This window comes from Scomber scombrus, chromosome 4, assembly GCF_963691925.1.
Source record: "Scomber scombrus chromosome 4, fScoSco1.1, whole genome shotgun sequence".
In the NCBI taxonomy this organism is placed as follows: domain Eukaryota; kingdom Metazoa; phylum Chordata; class Actinopteri; order Scombriformes; family Scombridae; genus Scomber; species Scomber scombrus.
This window is the reverse complement of record NC_084973.1, coordinates 7,899,574-7,926,132: the sequence shown is the minus strand read 5'-3', so window position 1 is coordinate 7,926,132 and position 26,559 is coordinate 7,899,574. Positions and strand designations below refer to the sequence as shown.

General features: G+C 38.9%; 1 protein-coding gene across 1 annotated transcript in view; it reads right to left on the bottom strand.

The window, feature by feature from the left end:
- galnt9 (polypeptide N-acetylgalactosaminyltransferase 9) overlaps window positions 1–26,559 on the bottom strand; it is a 91,029-nt gene that overhangs the window by 24,223 nt on the left and 40,247 nt on the right. The window contains exons 5-6 of the mRNA XM_062417605.1: window positions 21,327–21,524; window positions 11,439–11,556 (exon numbers count right to left, since the gene is read on the bottom strand). Of these exons, the coding sequence (XP_062273589.1) occupies window positions 11,439–11,556; window positions 21,327–21,524 (316 nt within the window). The remainder of the gene's footprint in view (window positions 1–11,438; window positions 11,557–21,326; window positions 21,525–26,559) is intronic.

The window sequence follows — 26,559 nt, the reverse complement described above, 5'->3', positions numbered from 1 at the left end:
GGAGACATAGTATTTAGACGCATGAACTATCAATGCCAACATATCTGTGGATACAGAATAGCTATGAAAAACTCATTTCTTTTACTTTAGGTTGCTCATCCTCATTTCCAGTTTCAGCTAATCACTCTGGAGTCGTGAGAGATGGTACAGACATAATTAGAATGAACCCTCATGATTTTGTTGATTGGCCGACTTTTCATCACACCACAGCTCAAATGATCCACTAGTGAAACTCTTCAGGTTGTCTTTAGAAAAAAAATGAGACATACTCGACTGGACTTTACTCATTCTGGTGAAAATGTTGAGAGCTATTCAAATTTCGACAAAAAGGGTTTAATAGGTGTCACTTTTAAAATTAAATGTTGTCATCTCTCTGGTTCACTGGGTGGCATTAATTGACTGTCAATCTACCTGCCTGATAAAACTTCTTCCCAAAACATCATCAAAATGCAGCAGTTCTTCCCATCATTTGTTCCTCTCCATGTGGAGCAGAAGATAATTACTACTGTGTCATTACTGCACTGCTGGTGGAACACTGGGAATTAAGTTTATATCAATCATCTCTTTACTTTGAAACATGGAAGTTTATAAAGTATTTCTCTCAGCCAGGGTGGTGACTTGTGATAATGCAAACTTTAGGGCAACTCTATGTAGCCTCGGTTTTTTGTCTATTTAAAAATGCATTATAAATAATTTCCCTAAATAAACCTAAGTATCTTTTCCCCTTTGTGGATATTCAGTAACAAACCATTTCACAGCCTGAGCAGATTATCGTCCTGCAATGTGACTGCTCCATACAGAATTGATTGTGCACATGCATTAATCCAGCAGCTCTCAGTCCTGGTACTTAGGTATCACAGCCAAGCTGGTTTTCAGTCCTATCAGAGGACTCAATAGCATTAAACTAGATTCCCAGGTGTACAGAAAAACAGAGAGCTAGTGCATTATCAATAGCAACAAAAACTCCTTGGTACTGTATGTTGGCCATTGAATTTTATAAATGCTCTTGGTTGTACGACACAAATAGGACCACATTGAGTGCATTTCTTATTGATTATATCAACTCACACAGAGAAAATAGATTAGACAGCAGCAACTATGACTTCATGTTCCACAAGCTGAATGTGTGGCTGCACTCTGTTTGCTCCTGTACAACATGGGAACTGAAAGGGAGTGAGTATTTCTATGTAGTCAGCTAAAAGGCTTCAGTCACATTTATGTTCTCTACTGATGAAAGATGATATAAACTTTAAGTTCAGGTTGAGGTTAAGTCATCAAAAAACAGAATCACAAGTTCTTTTCCCCGATGCCAGACTCCAGTTCCAGCAGACCCCAAAACAAAAACACTTAATGTATTCTGAGTAAAGCTGGGTGGAACTCTGTGCAGACCTGTGTCACAAAACCTCTTTCAAGTTCACACTGAAATTTTCACAATTTACTCGGAAAAAAGCCATCCACGACTGGATGTATCCACTTGAAATAATGAGTTGTGTGCGCTCGGTTGTGTCTGGGGAATTTTACACATCCCTGTTTTTAATTGAAATGCTCTCCGCTGCAATCTCTATACCCAAGGGATGCCTTTTTGCAGGATACTATCCCAAAAGTCTCACCCGTTTCAAAGAAATGCCAGAAATGCTGATTAAGGGTGCAGTAAACCCAATCAGACTGTGTGTTTATATTTTCTCTCATCTTTTTTTAAGGTTATGGAGAGAAAGACATTAAGACATACGACAAGTATCAAGTGGAATTTATGTTGTGTACTGACAAAAAACTGTTCTTAAACACAGAGACTGAAGCATAATATTAGAGCGAGCATGGTGCTAACCTTTATCCTTATTTAGAATCAGCTTTGGTGTCGCTATAAAGCAATGTTTATTCGCACCGACACTAATTTCCAGATCTTAATGCTGTGAATATCACATAGCATCGAGTTCCTTTTCAAAGCTGTGAGTGAGAAGAATATCAATAAGGAAACAGACAGGTAACCAATATGGAGAAATGCAAACACACCCTGTATTCATTTCATTCATCAGTCTGTGTTATTTAGTTTCAAATAGTACGCATCTTATGTATCAACGCTCTGAAATGGCTCTCTCATCTGATGAAGCAAAATGTATTAATTTTGAATTGGCATTAAACAAGTTAAAGGTGCACTGAGTAACTTTATGACTTATCGACCTCCATCTGCAAGGGAGGAAATGCAACATTGAAGCGTCTCTAGCACAGCTCACTGTGGCCTTTAATTACCATAAATAATACATTTACATTTTCACAAAAGCAAAAACAAGTGTGCTAATTAGGACAGAGGCCCAACAGGAGGGCATATGTGCAAGAGGAAGGTAGATATATGACTTCTGAAAGGTACAAATATCAGCACTTAGCAAAGTGTACCCTGAGTCCCTGAATCGTAGTATGCCTAAAATCATATTTAATACAAATCTGATTTATGTTGCTGCTTGAGTTAGCTTTCAGTAATCTTCACCTGCATTTGTTTTTACCTGTTCAAATGACGCTTAAGTTGTATTCCCTATGCGTTACACTGAGCCTGATCAGCAGTTGATGATTTTCTATAGACATTTTGTACTAAAAACAGCTTCTACTTGTTTCCACACTTGGCTGATACTTCTAACTGGACAGAAACACTGCAATGCTGGCCTCCTAAACTCCCCTCCTCTTAATTCTTGACGATGAGTGATGTTTCAAAGCGTTACGCACTGAAGGCTCCCTCCTCCATTGATAGGCTGGATAGTTGCCACTCCCTATGGTCCATCTATTCATTTCATGCTTCCTTTTCCTGCATCTCCTTCCATAAAATGGAGGATGTTGATGGAGAGACAGATACATGTATATACACAGAGGCCCTTAACCGTGCCTGTCAAAAGCTAATTCTATCCAGTTGCTGCCCTTCATCTTTGACATGCCTGTCGATTTGCTGCTGCAGCCAAATCAGTGTGTGCTACTACTCTTCAAATACTTTCAGACTGTGTCAGATCATTTCAAGTTTTTAGCTGAAGTCTGAGACATCCAAGAGATGCAATTATGTGAACAGATTAACCAATGAGTGGGTTGAACCAATCTGCACTTGTTAAAAGTTACTGTATTTATATTGCCTACAGAGGGAGCTTCTGATGCTCCTCCACAAAATTCAATTGTCCTGAATAGAAGAAGGTGTGAATGTGAATATAAAATTATCTTAATTACCATGTCAAAATGTGCTCAAATTAAGGTGGGAGTATCTGCAGTCACTCTTGAAAGGGGTTTTTAATGAAGTTTATGATTCACATGGATAATAGGCAAGCTGACAAGGTCTGCCTAATTACTTGTCCCTCTGGCTCTGAACGCCAAAGCAGAAACTCTCCAAGGTATTCTTATTCTCGGGAAGTCATGACATTTTTCAAAAGTCATTTCAGGCTGAGGCTTGTGCTCCATGTCATTGTTAAATGGTAAACATGAAGTATGTTTTCAGTACACACAATCTGTTGAGGTGTAAATTACGGATGCAGCCTGGATCAACAGGACCTAAAGTAAACAGACAATATAAGTCTCAAATTATATATGCATGGAATGCACCGATGCATAAATGCGAATCATGAACATGTTTTATAATGTCGGCTGATTGAATGCAAACCCTACGGTCAATTCCACAACACAAGGCATATGCAGAGCTGCTCCGCTACGCCATATGGTAGCAGTAAGTCGTTCAATAGTTGCAGTAATTCCCCTGAAACAATACCTGATGTGATTCTTGTGTACAGAAATTTCACAGCTGCATCTATTCTCACTTGTCTCACCTCCCTGACGTGGGCTGGAACATACAGTAATGAACCATGGAGTAAGTACACCTGAGTCCATTAAGCACTAACGGATTGATTCAGCCACTGAATAATGCAGGCATTGAAAAAGACAAATGCCAGATCAATGTCCAATGCTATTGTTACCTTTACACAGGCTGTATTGATGGAGAGCAGACGATTCCTCCAATGTTGTCTCTACTGTGTTGAGACTTAACCAGTTGTGTGCCAGAGATGAAACTCTGTGGCAAACAGAGCAGACTGGTAGTCAAAACAATCCGAGACAACCTGACACAGAATACAATGAGCACAAAGTCAAGACCAAGATTTCAAAAAATGGATTCCTCTCCCGAGACACATCTTGAAAAAACATTTAACCAGATGCCATTGAATTGTATTTTTTTACTGCAAGAAGACAGAAAAACAAGTCTTGAGGCTACATTTAAAAATGAGACCTGACTCAAGCACTGTAACACTGCATCAGGGCAAATTCCCACAGGAGTTATATATGCGGAAGTCAATAAATGATGTACTGTACTGTCCACAGGCTCTTACAGCATTGCTTACTATGGTATTTACCCAATAGTTCTCAGTGTTTGTTTCTTACATTTGATTAAGTGTAATACAGCACAATCCCTCAGTGACGTGAGATTTATTCTCGTCTTTGGGATGACTCAGTTTGCTGGAAAGGGCTCACATATGGTCAGCACCCACTGTCATTTACTGCTTGATAGACATAGGCACGCTGGTGATTTTGAAGCTGCCAGAGTGGCTGGTGTCCACAGATGGCTGGGGCTTAATACCACCTCATAACGACGCTCTTGCCCTTCTCAAGGTGACTGCTTTTGCTGTGGAAAGCTGCAGCCTGTAGGAGTCCAAGTCGAGGGCTGCAAACGTTCAATCAGCTGTCATGATTGATTACATGTCTAAAAATGTTCAAGGTATAATGAATAGCCGCTCCACTTCATTTTTTACATTTTTTAAATGCTCCTGTGATATGAGTAGATTCGACAAACCCTCCAAACATGTGCACACAAAAACACCTCCATTAAGTAGCACAGGAGAATTATTGGTGTGATATGTTAAGAATGGACAGACAGAGCATGCACAACTCTGCTGCTCAAAAACCGACTGAGCTTATCAGAAAATAACTCACTCTGGGCTTATCAAAGCAGCCCATGAAAGGTCCTTGTTGCCCACTGATGACATTTACATTTACTGTTTTCAACCTGCATGAGTGTCAAGCTCAGCATTCATGCATGTTACACACAAAACAATACACTCATAGACTCTCAGAGTTAACTGCTGAACTTCATGGCCCCATTCTAGCAATTTATGGACTAGAGGGACTGTATGAAAATGATTTTATAGGCTTAGAAACAGTGGTGTAGGTGGGTGTATACTGACCCCCTTCTCTGCAAATTAATCCTTAACTGCAGTATAACTGTTGAATCTATGTAGTTTGGTTAAAGTGCAGTAAAATAATAAAGTATAAGAAAAGTGTCCTTTTCAAATGTTCCATGCCTGGCATTATCACAGACAAACACACAGAGGATGTACTGGCTTGCTAGTTAAAAGAATAGCAGTTTATAGAGGTCATGTAATAGCAGTCTAGTAGTGCTGTAGCTGCAAGTGTTTTTAAGTACTTTTATGTCAGAGTCATCGTTGCCTTCTTGACGTGCCTCTCCCCATCTTTCAATGTCAATGTGAGTTTTTTCTTTTGACAAAGTTTGTTTCACATTGCAAAAGAGCATGACTAACTGGCTACTGGAATATTAACAGTATTCATCCATTTCTTCAATGTATATATGGTCATGTCAGTATGGTATTAAGACAAAAAGAATGTGAAACTATCCTTTGACTCAGGCCAAAGCACAAAAACATCTTTGAATAAACGTTTGTCAAAATTATAGATTGAAATCTTAAGGTGGTATGTTTTAAGGTGTATGTTTAACACGCAAGAGGAAATATACAAGAGGAATTAACTGGAAGCTTACACAGACATGCACACCAGTGAGCATTAATATGACTACAATACAATGTGCTGTCATCATAACTTCATCAAATCAACACAGCTGGAGTGCGAGCTGATTTTCTTTCAATCCATTTGTTTCTACAAATCCAGATGGCTTATGGGGTTAATCAACTGCGCTAAAATGTCCATGTTTCATACTTGTATCAATGGGGCAGATGTTCTCAGAATAAACTAAAAGCAACATCTGACTCCTTCTACCAACTGCTTTGATGCTGCACCTGTTATTATGCTGCCTGAAATAATACTTACTGGCTCATGTTGATTTTTTTTTGTTCTTCTTTTCATTAAACAAAGTCACCATCTGGGAAAAAATGGACTGTGAGACGATAGTGGTGAGCAGCAGAAGATGAGCTCTGGGGTTTACTGTCTAGTTGCCTGGTAATTGATGCATTCTATAACAGACAGTCCATCATTTGGGTCTGTTGCAGTTAAACAGTAATCTATAATATTTGATCCTGATACACATCTGGTTTTTGCTACCAAATGAAATACTGTCTCAAAAAACATATTCATTTACTAGCTCATGACAGAATTTTCATTTCCAGTTGATTTGAGGTGACCTGAAGCTGCACTGTTAACAGGAGCAGTAATCATGGCTGTGTAAAGGAGTGTCAGATGATTCAGCTGTGGTGTGATGAGGTGGGCCATGATTATTCAGGAAATAAAAAAACTTTAACTTCAGCAACAGCTGATGCTGTACAGGCAGTTTGGGACTGCAGTGCATCTGTCTGCATTAGTTGAGGGCTTTCCTTTGTGCTTTGCAGCTCTCCTTCAAATTCTGCAGCCAAACATTTTACATTTTACTGAACAATTCAAATGTAATGGTAAATTGAAATGTTTAATACATCAAATTGATGAAAAAATAACATATAAACCCCAAACTACTAAATGCACTGAACTGATGTAGAATTGTCAATCCTCATGAAAGGTTCTTGTCTCCAGAGATTGCTCAACAATTACAACAACTAAGCATAAAAACAATATAGTGATAAATGTAAAGTATATGAGAAGTAAATGCTAACCCCTGTGCTACAACAATAACAACAATAAAAGTGAGATACATTTAGTGAAATTAGTCAACTAAAACACAAAGGTAATATTGCACATGATGTTAAATAGTGATATAGGTAACAATAATGAAAAAGTAATAAAAAAATGATGTTGAATAATGTCGAAACGCAATATTGCACATGATGTTGATATTATTATTCTCAGTGGGTGATGTTTCAGCTGTCCTTCCTGCAGAAGGTAGAAAAGACCTTCTGTGGTGTTCAGTGGTGCACCTCAGTGGTCTCAGTCTATGGCTAAAGGTGTGGTGTGCAGGGGATGAGAGGCATTAACAGTAAAACTGAGTGGATTCCTCTGCATTCTCCTCTCCATCACCTCCCCCAAAGATTCCAGTTCCACTCCCAGGGGAGAACATGTTTTCATGATAAGCTTATTGAATCTAGTAGCATTGGCTGCCTTCACCCTGATGCACCAGCAAAGTACAGCGTAGAAGATGATGTTGGCCTCCACTGAGTGATAAAACATCTGCAGCATGGTCAGGCATTAAAGCAGGAAATGATTGGTGAGCCTGACAAGTTGTCCAGGAGAAAATGTGTACAATGAATTGTATTAAGGATTGTAGGAATTTAAAACTGCTCCATGTCTGAGAATTTTAACACCTGCATGGTTCTCAAGATGTTAAAAGATCTTAGTCTCCTGAGAAAATACAGGTTGCTCTGACCTTTCATGTACTCTGTGTTTTAGTCCAGTCCATCCTATTACCCGTGTGGACAGGTACTTTTACTCCTTGACAGTGTCCACTTGTGTTTTCTTGAGGCTGACTGGGTTCGGACAGTTCCTTCACTTCCTCAAATCCACTGCCAACTCCTTAGTCTTTGTGATGTTGAGTTGCAGGTGATTTAGTTCACATCAAACCACAAAACTGTCCACCACACTCCTGTTCTCAGCCTCCTGTCCCCTGCTGATACAACCCACAATGGCAGAGTCGTCCGAAAACTTAATTAATAATAAAAAGTAATAACTCTGCTTGGGATGCAGAGGGGACCATGTGAAGTGTAATTATGTCCCACTCCTGTCTAGCTGGTGTTACCGCAAGACTTTAATTAGCTCCTTTCTCCTCACTACAGAGAGATTATGACCAGATGCCTCCAGGCCCAGCCCAGGTGGTTATGGAGACAGGACTTCAAAGAAGAAAAAAATATATAATAATTTTTTGGTTCATTACTTTAGAAAGGAGTTCCTGGTGAGTTTAATAAATGTCACCGAGAGGAACAGGCCACCCCAAGTGACAGATTTATTGGATTGTTATGAAAATGGGACAGATTTCATAAAGCAGCTTGGATGGTTTCCTGATTACAAAGTAGACACATGGGCATGTTACGTGGGGTAAAGCCATCTAGACTCAAATTAGCCTTTTTTGGCAGAAAAGGGGGTAACTGTCATGTTTTCACTGTCATGAAATAGGCCAAATTAGAAGACGTAAAAGAAAGCAGACTGAAATAAGTCATTTTAGGATTGCAGGGAAAAGACCGTTTATTGTAACTGAATGTGGGGATTTTAGTTTTTTCTCCAGATGTAGAAAAATAATATGTTGGCTTATTCCTGAGTCTTGATTTCTAAACTGTTAAGGTGTCAAAAGTCTTAAAGGAATAGTTTGACATTTTGGGAAATTCACTTATTTGTTTTTCTTGCTGATAATTAGATGAGAGGATATGCTAAAGCTAAATATAATGCCACGCCAATTTTGCATAAAGACTGAGGAAACAGCTAGTCTGGATCTAGCCAAAAGTAACAAAAAGAAATCCAACACCTCTAAAGCTAGTAGCTATCCAGCTTTTGACTGTAACTTCACATTCAGCGTACATATACATGAGTGGTATCGATCTTCTCAGCTAACGTTTGGCATGAAAGTGAATAAGTAATAGCTATTTTTTTCCTTTCAGGGTACTGAAAAATAACAGGAAAAGTTTCATTTCACATCAGGTTTCAGTGGAACAGGCAGGAGCAGCATCTGCAGGGATAAGTCTTAAATGTGATGTACAGTAGTATGACGTTTGAAGACAAACAGTCCCTCCAGGATTTTTTTTACATTTACTGCAGCCAGAAATGCTTGATTTTGCAGTGTCTTTTTTCAAAAATTGCTGTTTTTGCAGAAAAATTGCAGGAATTAGGAACAAATTGCAAGGAAAATATTGGGATTTTTAAAAAAACAACTCTACCAATGAAAAGTAATATGCAATCACTTCCTATGTGCTGCAATAACATAAGTTACCACGACACGAAATGCAACGGTTGGTCCAAATCACAGGCAGTCCATTGATTTTTGCTATTTCACATGAAAAATTTGCGGTAATTTAGCAAAGTTGCAAGCTCTTGTGTTAATTATTGGGATCACAAAATCACAATTTCCTGGAAGGACTAGTCAATGTTGAGAAATTGAAGGAATTTTGCAAAAAATTTCAAGCCCCTGCAAATATTGTAGAGATGAATTTGCATTAATTACTGCAATCACAAGATCGCAGTTTCCTGGAAGGACTTACAGACACACCACAGTAAGATAGTCATGTCCACAGGAACTTTGAAATGAAAGGCAAAGTCTCCTTAGACGCTTTATCAGCAAAGACTCAGCAAGCAGAAGGGCTAGGGACTCATATTGACACTTCTGGCAGAATTCATCATTTCTGTCCCTAACCTTTTTTCTTTGTTTGCAAACAAAGCCTCATGGTAAACAGGATGTTTTTGTTCAGACATGGTATTTACAGTCTTTTTAAAAAATGGAAATATTTGTTTCCAATGTTACAAGTAGATGTGGCAAAAAGAGGAAGCATTTTTTGAGGCTATGCATATCCAGTAACAATAAGAATATAACCAAATGATTCTGTTTAATTTTGCAGTGATTAAGGAGCTTGGAAATCTATTAAGATGTCAAACAGAGAATCCACAGCTATTGTGAGCTGCCCTGCCTGATTGTTAAACTTGTTCTTGTCAATCAAGCCTATCCCAAATGGCAACTCTTCAGCCGGCACCACAATGAGCTGCCTGAGCAGAAGTAGCCTTAGAGGAGTAATTGCCGTCCACTCGCCAGAAGCCCATCTCCATTCCATTAGCGGCTGTACAACATGAATGGTTGAAGCTGGTTGATGACTGCAGACCTATTCAAGCTTGTACATGTGCTGAATGGGTCCCTTTCTATGGCATGTGTTTCATTTTCCACACAGGCCAAACAGCAGGAAAGGTAATTGCATTTGTGATGGCATTGTGTTCACAGACGCGGAGGCATATTCTCTCACTTCATGAATGAAAAATGAACAGTAAATATTCATAGAGCGAAAAAAAAGAAAAGAGACGTGAGTCAATGAGGAGCTTGTGTGTGTGAGCCAGAAGAAGTTCACTCTTACTCTATATCACACAGTTCAATAGAGTTGTTCTAACTTTATTTAGCTGCTGTAGCTGAATTGATCTCCCCCATGAACCTCGTCTAACTCAGTTGCATGGTTTGTTAGGTACATATAAGCAGCTCCACAGAATGAGAAAACATTGTGTAACCTTGGGGGAGGCCGTTGGCTGTTGGCACATAATACATAACGCTGGCTTATCACACTATGATAATGGCCAAACAAGAATCAGATGATTGTGTCATTATTATCAACGGCATGAAAAAAACTGTTGATGTAGGAGGAAAGCTACTCTATGTGGAATAATGAGAAGGTTTGAAATGGTCATCAACAACTATAAATGTCTCTGGCTTCGATAAAGCACTACACCAATCTGTAAACCAAGATCCATTCTCCAGCCATTTAAATGCTTTTTCAAAGGCAGGCCAGGCACTTCAGAGGTGTCGTTGAAGTCATCTTCAGATTTTGAAATGGATGTGGAGACGACGTTAAATGAAGGAGTGGGATCTTTCAAGCATTTCTCATTCCAATAAGCCAAGGAGTACGTTTAGATTCACAATAGTTCCACTTGGCTGGAGAGAAACATTTTCTGAATTTAAAACGCTAGCCAATTCTTCACCAAGCCCTTCGCTCACATGAAGCGTTAAATTCAACTTAAAGCAGCAGCAAAAGAGATTTACATTTTCCGTATACAGGCTTTAGAGCCTTTGGGTTTGCTGAAGATTTGCATTAAGGGGATTTTTTTTTTCTCCACCACTCCCATCTAAGAAATTCTAACTTTGCAAAGTTTAATCATGGTGTCTGTTGACGCCCCTAGGTTTTGTATCATAAGCTGTACCCCACAGGCTGGGAAACAAGGAAACTTAATCATAAGCTGTTGAAAAGTCTGAGTATAGATTTTACAAATCATTCCCACCAGGACTGTTCATCTAAATATTACCCCCTCAAATATTGGATTTGTAATCATGCCTTTTTGTGTGGCCTTCTTGGTACAACTGCACACAAAACCCCTTAGCTTTGAAGGAATGCCTCATTAAAAAAGAACCAACTTCCCTCGGAGCAATTCTCTGAGCAATTTCTTCCTCTGCTTTACACTAGGACTTTTAATTTGGTTTAAAAGGAGAAAGTCTACATTTCAAGTTACTTATCAAAGTCTCCTCATTTGAATGCATTTTAACACGATTATAGGTAATAATCTGCAGTACTTACCCGCATGCCAAGCTCAATGTTCTCGCCTCCGTAGACCTCCATGCCAGGATCCAGCAGTCCAATCTCACCAAAGTATTCCCGATCCACCACAAAGGAGCAGCCAATCATAGCCGGAGTTCTGGGTGAGCAGAAAAGGACAGCATCGTTTGAATATTATTATCCAGCCACTTAACTTTTGTACACCCAAAGAGAAAGCCAAAGCATTTAATGTAATCAAGACAGAAGGCATCTATGGTTTTTGAAGTTTTTCATTATTTGCAGGGCTTTCATAGAAAAGTTGCAGTATTGTCGACTCTTACCACTAATCAGCTGAATCAGCAGAGTGTAAATGTCCAAATATGATACAGTTTGTTATTTTTGCCTCAGGGAAACTTGATTTGAATCTGTGAAATATTTTAACCAAATAAAATGTGATTTTGAGTTTTATGGAAATTGTGATTTATGCTTGTGCCAGGTGTAGTGTAATTTTAAAGCAGTAATACTTTACTTTTTGGCCCCTTGGGGGCAGTAAACACAACATTGACATACTATCACCTTACAAAGTTGATGTGTCTAATGTACTAACATATGGCTGTCAATTTACACATCCAGCAGACAGCGAGCAACATAAACATTCATTTTGAGTTGTATTTCTATCCACCTGACAAAAGTTCGACATTTACCCTCATTTTAGTTCAGGTCCGTTCTCGACCAACACCTGAGAAAGATCTGGTTTAGAACTTTTTGCTGAAAACAGCTGCCGGCTGTGGCTAAAACAAGCCATGAGAGTCAACCAAAACGGTCAAGCGTCAGGACATAAAACCAACAGTGAACTAAAAGATGCTAATTTTTAGGAATGGTACAGTATTATATATGTAATTTTACACAAAGTAATTTGATTCATTGTTGATATAAAAATATGTATTAGCATATTTAATATTTAGATGGAATAAAATGTACCAAAGCTGAAATTCCCCTATTAGCAGGAAGACTAAACAGTATTTCACTTTTTCACCACTAGGATGCAGCTAGATGGTGACATTAAGAGCATAGTTCGTCCCTGTTGTTAGCTTGTTCGCTACTAGGAGTTGTCGGTAAAAAATGGATAGTAAAGAAAGCAAAGAACACAGCAAAAATGAACCCAAGGTGGGTCCTTTTGTATTCTCTCTGAATGTTCAAATGAGTACTATCTCACAAAAGAGTGTGGTAAACTCATTCATTTTCCTGTCTGTTTCATCCTGTCCGCTGTGACCTGTGTGTGTGTGTGTGTGTGTGTGTGTGTGTGTAGCTCAGCCCCCATCCTCGTGCAAACAGGCACAGATACAGACAGAGAGCAGATGATAGTGACGGAGAAGCAAACACCCCATTCTCTCCCCACTATCTCCAATCAGCTGCTCAAAGTGAATAAAAGTGTGCAGGGCTTACATTCATCCTGATTATTATGTAGCTACAATGTGATATTTCGGCAGTGGCATTCATCATTTAGTAGCGGTGCTGACTGACCACATTTGTTGTGTTTGCTGTGAGTGTTTCAATGCAAGACAAGGTGTAATGATGCAAAAGAAGCTGCTGTTGAAAGAATTTAGGTGACTGATGCACGTAAAAAAAAAACAAAGCAATGTAAGCCTGGCCCTACGCTGTCTGACTATTTTTGCTCTAATGGCCTAAAAGCAAGCTGGGTTTTTGACTTGGTTAGCAAGTCTTTCAATCTCATTATACTAACTTAACTAGTCTGAAGTACAGTTTTGTACTCAGGATTCCTGTTAACTGACCAGTCAACCCTGGCAAAAAAAAAGATGGCTACAAATACAACGTAGAGGCATATAAGGTTTACTTTGTAATGTAATTTCAATTGTGGTAGATCTAAATAATATAAGTACTACAGAATCTAGAGAGGGAAATAAACCATCACTTTAGCCCTTCTCCCCATTTTAGTCCAGTATAATAATCCAAGATCGGCCTTTAACGATGAATGTACTCCTTACTAATGCTTAAATACTTTCAAAAACTTGCACTACTTGAAAACCATCCAAGCTCAGCTGATAGAGCAAGAGTTAGAGATTGTTACTCACAAAAGCCTCCACCTTTGCTAGAAGAAACGGTCCCACTTTAGCTGCTGTCTCCCTCGGGCTGCTTTTCACTACTATTATCTGTCAGGTCTTAAGTGCTCTGGGACAAAGCTGCACAAAAAGCATTACATTCATACAGAGTACTTCACTGTGTTATTTAAAAAAAAATCTAAAGTGACCAATGAGTGGCTTTATTCTTCTTTTTGGAATGACGCCCAGGGTTAGTTCACCATATAACATTTCTCACACACACATACACACACGCACACAGACAGACACACACACACACACACACACACACACACTAGAGTCAGATGTGTGTCCGGCACTTCAGTTTGAGAGATATGGCAGTAGGAAGTACTATAAAGTGGGAGCTGCATTATGATTCATTGACTCTGTATTAAAAGAGTGCACTGAGCCATATGCTGTGTGAGCCAAAGAAAAAGGTGCATTTAGGTTTAGACCCCAAACTGTCTGGACCATCACCATGAAACGTTATGTTGAAAATCCTTGATCAGTTGCCAAATAAAACTGACGCGAGAGTGGATGTGAACCTACTATATTTCCAGGGAAACCTGCCACGTTTGCATGGCATAAATGACTTTGAAAGCCTTACATTCATTGTAGTGTCAAACACCACATTGTAAGCATGACCGCTTTTTGTTAAGAATGCTCACAGCTAAAATTAACAACCAAAACTTCATGAATATCTAGAAGTGCTATGTAGAGGACAACTGGACTTGATTTAGATTCTCAAATACATTTCACCACTTGAGGCTTCTTGATTGAATGTTTTAGTTTGAGATTCTTTATGGTAATAATCTGTCACAGCTTTTTTCTCTCCCCCCTTCTCTCATCCTGTCAGTTCTGTGACCTCTATAACAAAGTACAGGGAGCAATATGACAGGACAGCACATTGCTAATTGTTCGACGCAAACTTGTTTTATGCTGTTATGTAACTTTTCCTAAAATTGCCCGTGCTTTCCAACTTATATAAATTTACTTCCTGACATAGCCTCATACAGTCTTGTTTAAATTATAAGGAGGTGACAGCGAGGCTTTCAAGTGCCATTATTTGCACTTGCTCTGCAGATAAAACGACAGATACAGCACACACTCAGCCTCGTTCACCTCATCCTTTCTCCTCTGTTGACAAGTGACCTACCTTGGCTGTCTGTGCAGTGCAAACTTTGTGCAGCGCTCCCCTACTGTTCCCTTTAGAATAATCTTCCTGGCAATGTAAACACTATTTCAGTGTTTTAGTACAGACTCAGCGCCTTAAGGCAGATGCATGTGACGATGAAGCTAAAACCACATTTGATATGTTTGATGTGCTTGTTTCAACACAAGACAAGGTATAATGTTAAAATAAAATTCATCCTGCTTATAGTCAGAACTCTTGTGGGTTATATCATTTTTAGTGGGAAATGAAAAGAACAAATTATAGCAAAGTTTGGAGGTTTTCTCATTTCTTTGTTGTGCAAGGTGATCAAACATACAATATTAAAAAGGCATGAAAAAGTAATTCCCCAACTACAGCCAATTAACTGCAGCCAAATTAAATCAGTAATTAGAGCCAACTGTTACGGCTAGATGCAGAAAAGAGAGGCAGACTATACATTTACACTCTTGGTATTAAATTGCGAGTTTCATTCCCGACTCAGTATTTTGGTATTTTGGTACATGTTCAACAATCATACAAAGAGAAAATCTATCATAGAAGAGGCAGGGATACTAATGTCATCATCAATAAGAGCCTCATTAGACTTTTAAGCAATGCAGCCAGTTTCTTTTCTGCCATCAGCAGTATGTGAAATATAAGACAGTCTCAAATGGCTTTTTTTGGAATATTTTGTAAGTAGGAGTGACACACAGAGCCATTGTTCTCTCCATAGTCACATTTTTCTCAGCTGGAAAACCTCCTGCACTGCTGTTCTGGCTCTTTGTACCAACATGTATAAAGCGCTGAGAACTCACGTCTCTGAGGGTTGTGAGTGTGCACACCAAAAATATGAGAGCATCAGAAGAGTTTGTCACAAGATAACTTTTGGAATATACAGGATACCACAGATTGACAGTGAAATCCTCCAGTGGATTTCTCATTTGGTGTCATTAGGGATAGTTATTTTTAGTGTACAGATGGTCAGCCTGCGGGGCTCATCCGTCCCTCACACCCCTTAACTTTGGCCCCCAGATCATTTGCTTGAAGTATGCAGTTTGAACATCTGATATACGTATGCAATTTGGCAAGATAAACACTTTAATTTGAGATGGGTAAGTTCGCTCCCAGATGAGGACTTTGCTGTCTAATCTGTTTTTTGAACCTGACATCTGGCTTGTCGGTGACCTCTCATATAAAAAGGTCAAATTCTGTAAAAGTCCTGATGCTTCAAGTAAGATAGGAGAAAAAATGTAATAAGGTGACTACACTAAAAAATATATTTTTTAAAGATTTAGCTGTCACATCCTTTGTCCCACGCAGTATTCAGCTGCTTCACAGGCTTTGATGACATGACACTTCACTGAATTTGCACTTTATGTTTTTATCCATTACCCAAATGATGCTTCTTTAATTATGTTTTTAATCATGGTTTTTATCATGTATGGCTGTTGACGCTTTGATGTGTTTTTGTGCTCTATTTTAACGAATCAGATTGCCCTTGAGGCATTTCATTCATTCATCCATCCATTCATCAAAGCCACGATGGAGGACCTACACTCCATCATATAGACATTCCTGATCTAGAATGACACTTCTTCACTTTATTCAGTGACCATCAGCTAATTTGCACATAATTTATTGTTGCACACATTTAAAGTGCAATAATGCCTATGGTCCAATTAGATGTTTCTTTACCAGTCATTTCTATGTTTTCATTTAATATCCTTTATCCATGAAAAGTTCATATTCTCTTCCCTCCTTCATATACATTTACACCTAATACATCTTTACATCTTTCTCAAGTAATTGTGATGCTAAATGATGCTCAGATTGAAGTGTTTTCCTCAAGCACACCCAAGCAGTGACTGAAGAGAGTATTGTACAAAACAAGAGTGATGCTGTGATTTTCTTTTTTTTCCTTTCTTGAAAGTAATTTAAGCCTTCAATAGATGCTAATTTCAGGAATTTACAGACTTTCAGTGTGTGACTCACTTACGTATTACCCTCATCCTCCAAATAGAGATCTTTCCACACATTCTCCAGGTTATTTGGTCCAAAATTCTAATTTCTAAAATCCTGTTTTGTCCCTGTCAATAATTGCTGTGCTTGTCAAAGAAAAAATGTTTTACTTCAAACCCCCAACACTGTTGCAATTCTCGACACTCTCAGAATGTGGCAGTTCTTGTGTCCTCTTGTACCCTTCTACTCTCTTTGTTGCTGAATGTGTCCAAACAGGCAGAAATGGCTTTGAGATTGAGCTCAGAATGGCCACAGAGCTTCTGTTGTTGATGGGTAGAAAAACCTTGAGGAAACAAGTGGGTGAATGATTTCCAATAGAAATCCACACATCCGACACACTTTAGCTGGCCCTTGAGGCGATCTGTCCATTTGCAGCAGAGTGTCAATAGGGGAACAGAAACCAGCTCTGCAATGTCTGAGGCTGTCTTATCTCTCTCCTATCTTAAGTCCACCAGTCAATACAAAATAATACACGATTTTCACAGAGCTTTCATAAGATATCCAATATTTTGGTCCACAGTATAAATTGTCATGTTATTTGTTTGTATGTGATACCGTGTATCAAATGAAAGTGTTATTGCTTAGCCTATGCTGGGCCGAGTGAGGTAATATAATTCTGGTTTGGAATTTAGTTTTTGGTCAAAATAAGACAGACTCTATGAATGTTTTAGCTTATATTTGAAAACATTCTGGCCTCAAGCATCAGGTTTTTATTCATGTTTGCAGCTTTGTTCAAATGCAGCATTTGAAGTGATACAAATACGATCAAAATGACCTGATTCTGATTCCTGTTGATGACTTTAGTATCAATTGAAAAAAGTTAAGGCATAATGAGCTCAACTGTAAGATACTGTATTTGAACTCTCATCAGCTACTCTGCAGCCTCAGATATTCAATCATAATATTAGAGTTGATCAGGCTTCTGGCTCTTAAACAACCTGGCAGAGAAGCTTAGGCTACTCATTTATTCATGTGCTCGCCTTCACTTAAATTTTAAGTATGACTGTTTAGACTCTCCTGGCTTGTCCATGATGTTGTGATTTTTGTACTCTAATTAATCCCAAACAAGTTCTAAGTGAGACACACATACTGGCGCAATTCACATTGATTGTTTCAAATCTTCTTTTTAAAAAAGAAATAGTTCTATAATAGTTCATTCCCTCAATTTAACAACTTTTCCTTATTGATAATGTCCCCTTAGCGATTCCTTTTACTAAATGTCGCAGAATGTGGATCTGGCTGCTGCTCTATTGCTGACCCTAAAGGGTTTTTTGTGACTTTCCATGGGTATCAAAAAAGTTCTGAGTGGTTCTGACCATGGCTGTTGAGGCCATTATTCGCTCACTTAACTTTTTCTGAAAAAGTTTAATAGCATCCTAATTTAAATCCATTCACAATTCAGGGTGTTTTACCTTTCGTTCTGAATGCAGTGGCAATGCAGCAGGCCCACAGCAACATTTGCAATCCAGCAGTGCCATGAATATGGAAAAGATGAAAACCAATAGCTGAGCTCCTTCATGCTGGCTCTGGCTTGACCCCACATAGTTGGCTCCTGCACCAGCTTTAGATTTACCACACTGAAACAAATATCTATAGCTGCAGTTCCTCCACGGTAAGCAGCACGAGAAGTTATGGTCAAGGTGTCCTTCACGAGTGTTTGAATGGCCGTCCTACAGTATAAGATCCTGCACGTGTGTATACGTGAGTCATGATTATTTCATACATTTTCACAGAGCCATTTCTTTTCTTGCATATCCTACTGAGAGCCATGCATTTATGCATTTCATCAGACGGATCAGAGCTCAGGGGCAGCTAGAGTAAAACCTGCACTTGGAAAGCAACAGCAGTGTTTTGTTAAAGGATATTTTAATAGGCATAACCACACTGCAGGACGTCAGCCTCAATTGTGAATAGCTATTTAAATTTTTTTTTTTTAAACATGTTCATGCTAATATCTATTGTAAAATAAAGCCCAAACAGAGGTATTGAACACTGACGAGTAAAACACATCACATGTATTTTCGCAGCTACACCTCCCCCGCTGATTTTGAGCAGATTCCAGTTTCTGCTCTCTCCCTGTCTCTTTGTTACTGTGCATTCATGTTCATGCAGGCTCAGTCATGCTGCCGTGGCAACAAAATTATGGCAATCTTCTCTATCGAAGATTTTCCTATTGTTGTAGCACTGCTGACCATTTCTGATTTGAGCGTTCGAACAGAAGATGCTGGTGGGCTGCATGCTTCATAATCTGACACTATCGCACTCTCAAATTGTGACTTCTTGTCTTTTATTGTTCATACTGATGAGAAAAGACAAACAAATCAGAATTCTGACACCTTTAAATGCAGGAAACTGTTCTTCTTTATGCATATTTATACTGTAACCATAAAGCACAATCTTCACTGCGCACAGCATTTAGCTTCAAGGAGTCTGTAGTGTAACAGTAGCTTACCCTGGCTGAACAGATATTGACTGGAGTATAAGGCCCTTTACATGCAATACATACTGTAATCCTGTGCGCTTTCTCTTTCAGTCTATTGAAATGACAGACTTTTAGGAGCAGGCTTTTATTCCTAACTTTTAATGTTCTTATAAAAAATATTTGCTTGCATTTTAGAAAGAAGCCTCACTGGTTTCTGATCTGCTCCAATTTAAATAAGCTGGTTTTGCTGTTATTGCAAATTCTTGCTGTTAACTAATAAACATAATGTATATTTCCAAAGCACAAATTTCAACAGTTATGCCATACTGCTGATGAGCTTCTCTCTCTCTCTGTCTCTGTCTCTCTCTCTCTCTCTCTCTCTCTCTCTCTCTCTCTCTCTCTCTCTCTCTCTCTCTCTCTTTGTTTTTATTTCTGTCTGTTTAATCTGGTAATTATGTTATGTTGATACTGCTCTTATTTATTGAAAAATGTAGGTGTTTTAAAAATCAAATCTCCTTGTCTCTCTCTCTCTCAGCTGGTCCTCACAAGAAAAACAACAGCATAAGTCTAAAATTCAGCTGGAAAAAAACAACATTTTGTTACATTTATGGCATCAAGTAGCCATAGTAATAATGACCCAGGGAAGTGATGCAGTTCGGATGATGTCAATATAAGGTGACATTTTGCCATATTAGGAGGAGGCAGGTTGGGTGAAAGCAGGATAGTTAAATGATGAAGATGACTGAGCTGCAGGAAGCCAATGTTCACTTCCCCTATCCAACGGTGAGTGTCATGTTTCCAACCGCGAGTCGGGACATTTAAAAAAAAAAAACTGTAACAACAATTGTTGTAGTGTAGAATCCAGGAAGGAAGAAAGTGATCTTTAACCCAAACCATGAACTTTCCCTAACCAAGTGTTTTTGGTGCCTAAAGCTAACCAGACCTTCACCACAGCTTCATCTCACCATAGAATACTATTCTATAGTCGTTCTTGAGTGCAGGTACAATTGACCTATGTGGTAGTTTAATTATGACGATATGTTGCCTTTTTTTCCTCTTTCAATCATTTTACATTTGTATAATCGATTCTTCCTGCACAGATGTTTCATACTAAAAGCCTTCCAGCAGATCAAAGGGCATTAAACCGTGTTACAAATGTTCACTAGTTTTTTAGTAGTAAGTGTTATTTTCTAATTACTTATTTAAAAAAGTCAGAAAAACAACATGTGAATTACCAGATGATGGGAGACTATATTCGGGGGCGGATTTGTGATTTACACTATAATTGCAAATCTCAAAAAACTACTCCTAAATCTTTTGTGGTCACTTTTGTATAACTTAAGTTATAATGGATGTTTGTTTTGACTCATGTGTTATTTATATGACTTTATGTGAATAAAAACATGCAAATTTAGCTGGTATCCCATTGGAAATAGGTCAATTTCAAAAGGTGATTGTCCAAGTAACAAAAGCAAAGTTTGAAATATAGCCTTATAAACAAATAGGAAATAACATTTACTACTCAGGAACAGAAAAATATATTATATAATGGTCCCCCTCTGGATTTTGTGGTAGACTTTTCATATGAAACTTCTGCAGTAAGTGTTGAGTGCAGTAAGTGTACACAGCAACTTAACATCGATTGAAAAAACAGCAAAGTTGAAGCGAATTGAGTAAATGAAAACAGTATTTCTGTTAATAAAGGGAAACTTAGAGCGGTGAGTATGACAGTAAGCTCCCGTCTGCAGATGAGTCAATCTCTTTATGGCTGCTTTATGGACTGTATAGATAGTGTTACTGCAGCCAAACAGATGTTGATTGCAACATTAGACTCTTTCAGTGCAATACAACACTACTGTGCTCTTCTGCCTATTGAAATCCTAAATGATTTTACAAAGGACACAATTCTAGGATTATGCAGAAACGTGATACAAGCCAGAGCTGTCCTCCAATCGGCGGTGGTATAATGGAATGCCCTGCTCATATTCAACACACAATTACACTAATGACACCGCATCGCCGTGGCCTCATGATCCTGCATCAAAATGGAGATGTTCATCATGGTAATTAGACAGCTTTCTACGCAGGCTTTATTTGTGTGTTTGGGTGGCACATCAGACTTCAGAGTACCTTAGTTTGATGCTTCCACACATGAATAAGTCATATCCTGAGGCTATCCATATTTCATCAAACATCCTCATCTATAATGGACGCTGTTCACCAGCCGAGGCCCTCACCTGATAGGGGCTGTCTCATCGCCATTGTCCAGCCACTCCTGCGGAGGGATGATGTACATACACCACAACCCCCAGTTATAGCCATGGGCGGCGTTGGCGTACTGCTGCACCTCAAACGTGTTGTACTTGATGTTGTCTATGGCGGGCAGAATGATGCGGGTGTGATCCTCCTTCATCCGGGTCAGAATAGGTTCAGCCCTTTGGATCAAAAAAAAAAAAAGAAGAAAAAAAAGGAGAGAAGAGTTAAGAGCTGACTTTCTACATAAAGTATGCAGAGAGTGAAAAAAAGAGAGTGAGTAGAGAACGGTCTGCTACGGGGCAAATAATAAAATGGTGCATATTTTCATTCTGCTCTGTAGAGGTTTGAAGTATTAATATTGCAACAATGTTAGAATGAATAAATCTGGTCAGGAATGAACAGGTGGATAATGTTACTGAATGCTAATGCTGCTTTGAAAGTTGTGAATGTGGTGTAGGATATCAACCCAAATATTTTTTTAAACACACTGTGGCACTGAACCTAATATCAGAAAGGTATTTACTGTGATCCTGATTCCACAGGATGATGCCAGGAGCAGCTTTAAACGACTACAGATGTCATCTCAAATTTCGCTCCGGCGCTGTATTTACATGGGTTTTCAGCGACGATGCAGTCTGTCGAATCAGCATTTATTCAACATTCAAAACGATTGCCGGTATTTGCCTCCCTCGACTGTTTATGATGTGAAGGTCTTGCGAAATGAATTTTCCGTGGGACAACAAATAATATCATATCATATTTTATATCTGCTGCTCATGAAAACGAAGTGTCAAAATGTGACACTTATCCCAGCAAGAGACTTGATAAGAGGTAAAACCTGATAAAGCAAAACACATCAAGTGAAAAGAGAGGCTTAGTCTGCTCCTGGGAAAACTATCCACCCTTTTTTTTTCTCTCTCTCTCTTTCCTTTCCCTCCACTGCGTGAACGGTTACAAGTTAGCCTTGCTCCGAAAGCTTGCCGCATTTTTCATCTCGTGGCTTTTGCTCGGGGGCTGCTTTTGCTGGCACACATTCTGTTAGAGCACATCAAATGGAGAGCAGAAGTTGTATTCATGAAACTTCCTTAGGCTAAGAGTAGCTCTTAATGGACCAATTTAGGAGAAACTCTCCAATATTATGGGCGAAACAGTCCTAACCTTAATATCTCTACGTCATAGTTCATGGGGCATTTTAGCGCTTGGTGCTGAGTCTGTGGAAAAGATGACAAACAGTCGTAAAAGTGGCTGACATAGCATCAAAGCTGACATGTCTTCTCTAGATGCCACAGTTCCACAGTTTATTTCCTATAGCTCAATTATAATAAAAAAGCTGGTGTCCAGACCCTCACCTACAAGACCACTGGCTGACATTGACATGACAGTCAACACTGAGTGTGACATTTAAGGAAATGCATTCACTCACTCTCAAAACCCATAAAAAGATTGATATCGCTTTCATGTTTTTCAAGTATAAAGCTAGAGCCTGGACACGATTAGCCCAGAATAGAGACTGGGGGGGGGGGCTTCAATAAAAATCTGCTGACCGGCACGTCTGAGCTCACCACAGCATGTGTTGTTTGTTTATTCTGTAGACAAAAAACTAAAAACAACTATTTGAGGTTTTATGGGGATTTATGTGCTGAAACTAAGATTCTAGAAAGTTACTGTGCCCTGCTGCTGTTTCCCAAGAAATACAGTAACTCTCTGTAAAACCACAACTTGTCATTTTCACATTCGTGTATGGATTAAACAAACACATCAATACACCTGGTGAAAAATGTTCTTACATTGTGATGGACATGGGTACTGTAGTTTAGATTGAGTTGATCACAGACAGTGTTCGGTTTTGCAAACAGTATACCCACTCACTAGCACACCAAAGGCCCCATTTTAACCGTGCAAGCACAATTATAAGAGCATCTGGTAGGTATTTGGGTGTATGGACTGTGTGGACATCACCATGCATACTTGCTTTTTTGGTTCATGCAGGTAACGTCCCAAACATTGGCACAACTTCAGTTTTGGAACCATTATTGAACCCCTAACGTCTTGATTGGACATTCAAAGAACGGTCATTCAACATCTCAGTGTTTGTTGGGTAATGACAACAAATGTTCAGATTTCAATTGAGAGTTGTGAGAAGTTAACGGATTCCATTCATTTCCTATGGAGAGCTGGATATCCAGCCAGTGAGTTGACAGCATGGCAGCATTTTATCATCTCAATTGTTTATAGAATCATACTTTAGTGTACTGTTTAGCTGTAAAATGAGATCTAATGTGATGCAGCTGCTATGTTGAAAACAGCAGAGCAAAAAACCAAGCACCGCCCAATTGGCAGTACATCACCCACCATTTCACCAGCGGTCAAAGCATTGAGTGGTCCAGTGTGTCCAGGTGTGTCATGGCCGGATTCGGTGTGTCTGCACCATACGTTTTTTTTCATCAGTTAGAAACTAAAATAACGATATATATAATATAAATAAATAAATAAATGAAATAAGGAAGATTATACATTTGTATAATCTCCCCCATTCCTCATGCTGAAAGATCATCTCCACCATATCTTCAAAGCAACTCTTTATATGCTCCATTCTTCATATGATATACTTCTAAATTTTAAAAAAAGGAGGCTGCAATTATAAAATGATAAATGTATCTCTCAAGAACACTCCCACACTCCAACTTTCCCTCTATCTTTCCACCCACTAACTTTCTTCACCCTGATTCCTGTCCTCTCTCTCTCTCTCTCTCTTCCTCCCCCCCATCTACTTCTCTTCAAAAAGTGAAACCCATTTATCTTCCAAAAGCAAAATTACTACTTATCACGTGAAGGTAGGGGACAGAAAGTACTGAGGGAATGGATCCAAATTGAACTATATGCGACGATGATATCAGTAAAATATGAAGCAGTGCTTAGAAAAAGCCATTATTTAATAACGTGAGAGTGGTTGTTAAAAGTACTACAGCCTCCAACCTATAGTAAGAGGCTGGAAGATGGCTCTTCTGTCTTAACTATGATGTCATATGAGCTCAACGGTGGGTTGGCCGAGTATGACCTCCAAGTGATGATCTTTCTAAGAAAAAAAAAAACAATACAAAGCAATAGAAAAATATGAGTTGAGGGTGGAAGTAACCAAACTGTCATTACTGCAGAGGCATCTCACTATTAAAAGAATGGGTAGATATTTTGGGGTATTTTTGTATGGATTAAACAAAAGATATAACGTGTTAATTAGTGAGCTTTAGAGCTGCTGGTAAAGTGGATTATTCGACTTTTGTAAAGAGCCAAACTACCTTTATGTAGCTAATTGCCTGCTGGTTTTAGCTTTATATTTATTGTGCAGACATGAGAGTGGTATTGTTTTTTTCTTCTAGCTCACTGCAAAAAAAATAATGAGCTTATTTCTCAAACTGTTGACTACACAATAGCATGGTAACATATGAAAGACCTCATCCAGCCTCCAAAAACACATGAGATGCTGTGGAACATGTAGTCACAAAATGCCACTGGGATAATGGTTATACACAAAGACCACACTTACTAAATTGTACTGTTATCAGCTGCCATGAAATCAATATCACTTCAATTCATCTCCATTAAAACTTCATGATCGCATTCTGAGCAGCAACAATGAACTGTTCTCTTTGTAGCTGGGCTCGGCATACTCTGCATGTTTCCCCAACGAAATCTCACTTTAACAATAACACATTTTATGCAATTACACTCCAAGAAGCCATGGATTGCAATTTTGTTGATTTCTAAACATAAACTAGCAAGTAATGCTGCATATGGGGTTACATACCACTTTCAAACCCTCTTTGTTTGGCAAAACTTGCGTCTGGTGTTTGGAGATGGAATAATTTTCACATTCAAATAGGCTACCTTGATCTGCTGGATGAATAGAATGCAAAAATTGATTTACTGAAATATTTGCATCTTCACTGTCAATGAAAATATGTCAGATGGTGGCATTGATAGACAGTATTCACACTGCACTATATCCCCATATAGAATGTATAGAAAAATGCTGCTAGATAAACAATCAAATAAATCTGACAGTTAAAAATTACTTTCTGAAGATAAATGAATCATTTCTTTCTGTGTTTTTACTGCTACAGGTTGTAATATTGAGAATTCTTTCAGAAAACACCCTACCAACAGTTATTCCACTCAAAGTGTCACTTCATTATTTGAGAGGGGCAGTATGAGCAAACCTTGTTGAATGAAGGTCGAACTGTGTTGTGTACAGTTTCTGAGTATGCACTGAAACAGACCTTTAGCATTAACGTGGTAATTCTCTTGACTTATAGCTAAAGTCTTGCTGCTGCTGAATGTGCCTCTACACTCTCTAACCTATCTCTCTGCCGTCCCTGCCTCTGCACATTTTCCAGTCATCTTCCTGCGTCCTTTGCAAACCCCAAAACACCCCTGAGCCAGCTAGCAGCTCTTGTACCTCAGGGATCCATGAAGCTTATAAGATAGAGACGCATTGGAAATGAGGACACATCTGGTTTTGACAGAGGAGCCTGTGTCATTCCTGTGCCTGTATCTGCCATTCCATCTGCATAATATTGAGAGGGTTATTCATCCACATTGGACTGAATCATACTCAGCTTCCGACCGATTACAATAGTATATCCTTCTTTTCCACTGATGACTCATCCAATACTGTGAATACATGTTGACAACATCGATTCCCCCCCACCCCACCATGACGTTTCTTGTAGCGTCTCATACTGAGGAGTAGCCTTTTTGATTTGTTAACTCTTCATGGCTGACTGTTACCTGCTACCTTTGTAGAGATTCACACCAATCTGTGCACACATTTTGCAGGATTAAACAAACAAGAATAGTGTGTCAAAAAAAATCACAATCTTAAATAAATATCACTACAACCTAAATTTGTATCTGCTTTATCTGCTTGACTCAACTACTACTCACTACTCTCACTGTCTCCTACCTTTGTCTGGTGCTGATGTAAAATTAAAAAAAAAAAAAAAAACAGCCCAGCAGCTCTCTCCTTTGGGGGGTTACATTTTTTATTTAAATTTAAATTAATGGATCTTAAATTTGGAGCAGGGAATTATCTGATAATGGGATCTAACTGCACTCAGAATTATGCCCCAAGTGCAGCAGGGCCCTGGAAGTCTAAAATAAGATGCCCTTTAATTCTGCACTGGACCCAACGCAGCAGAACATGTGAGCTACCCT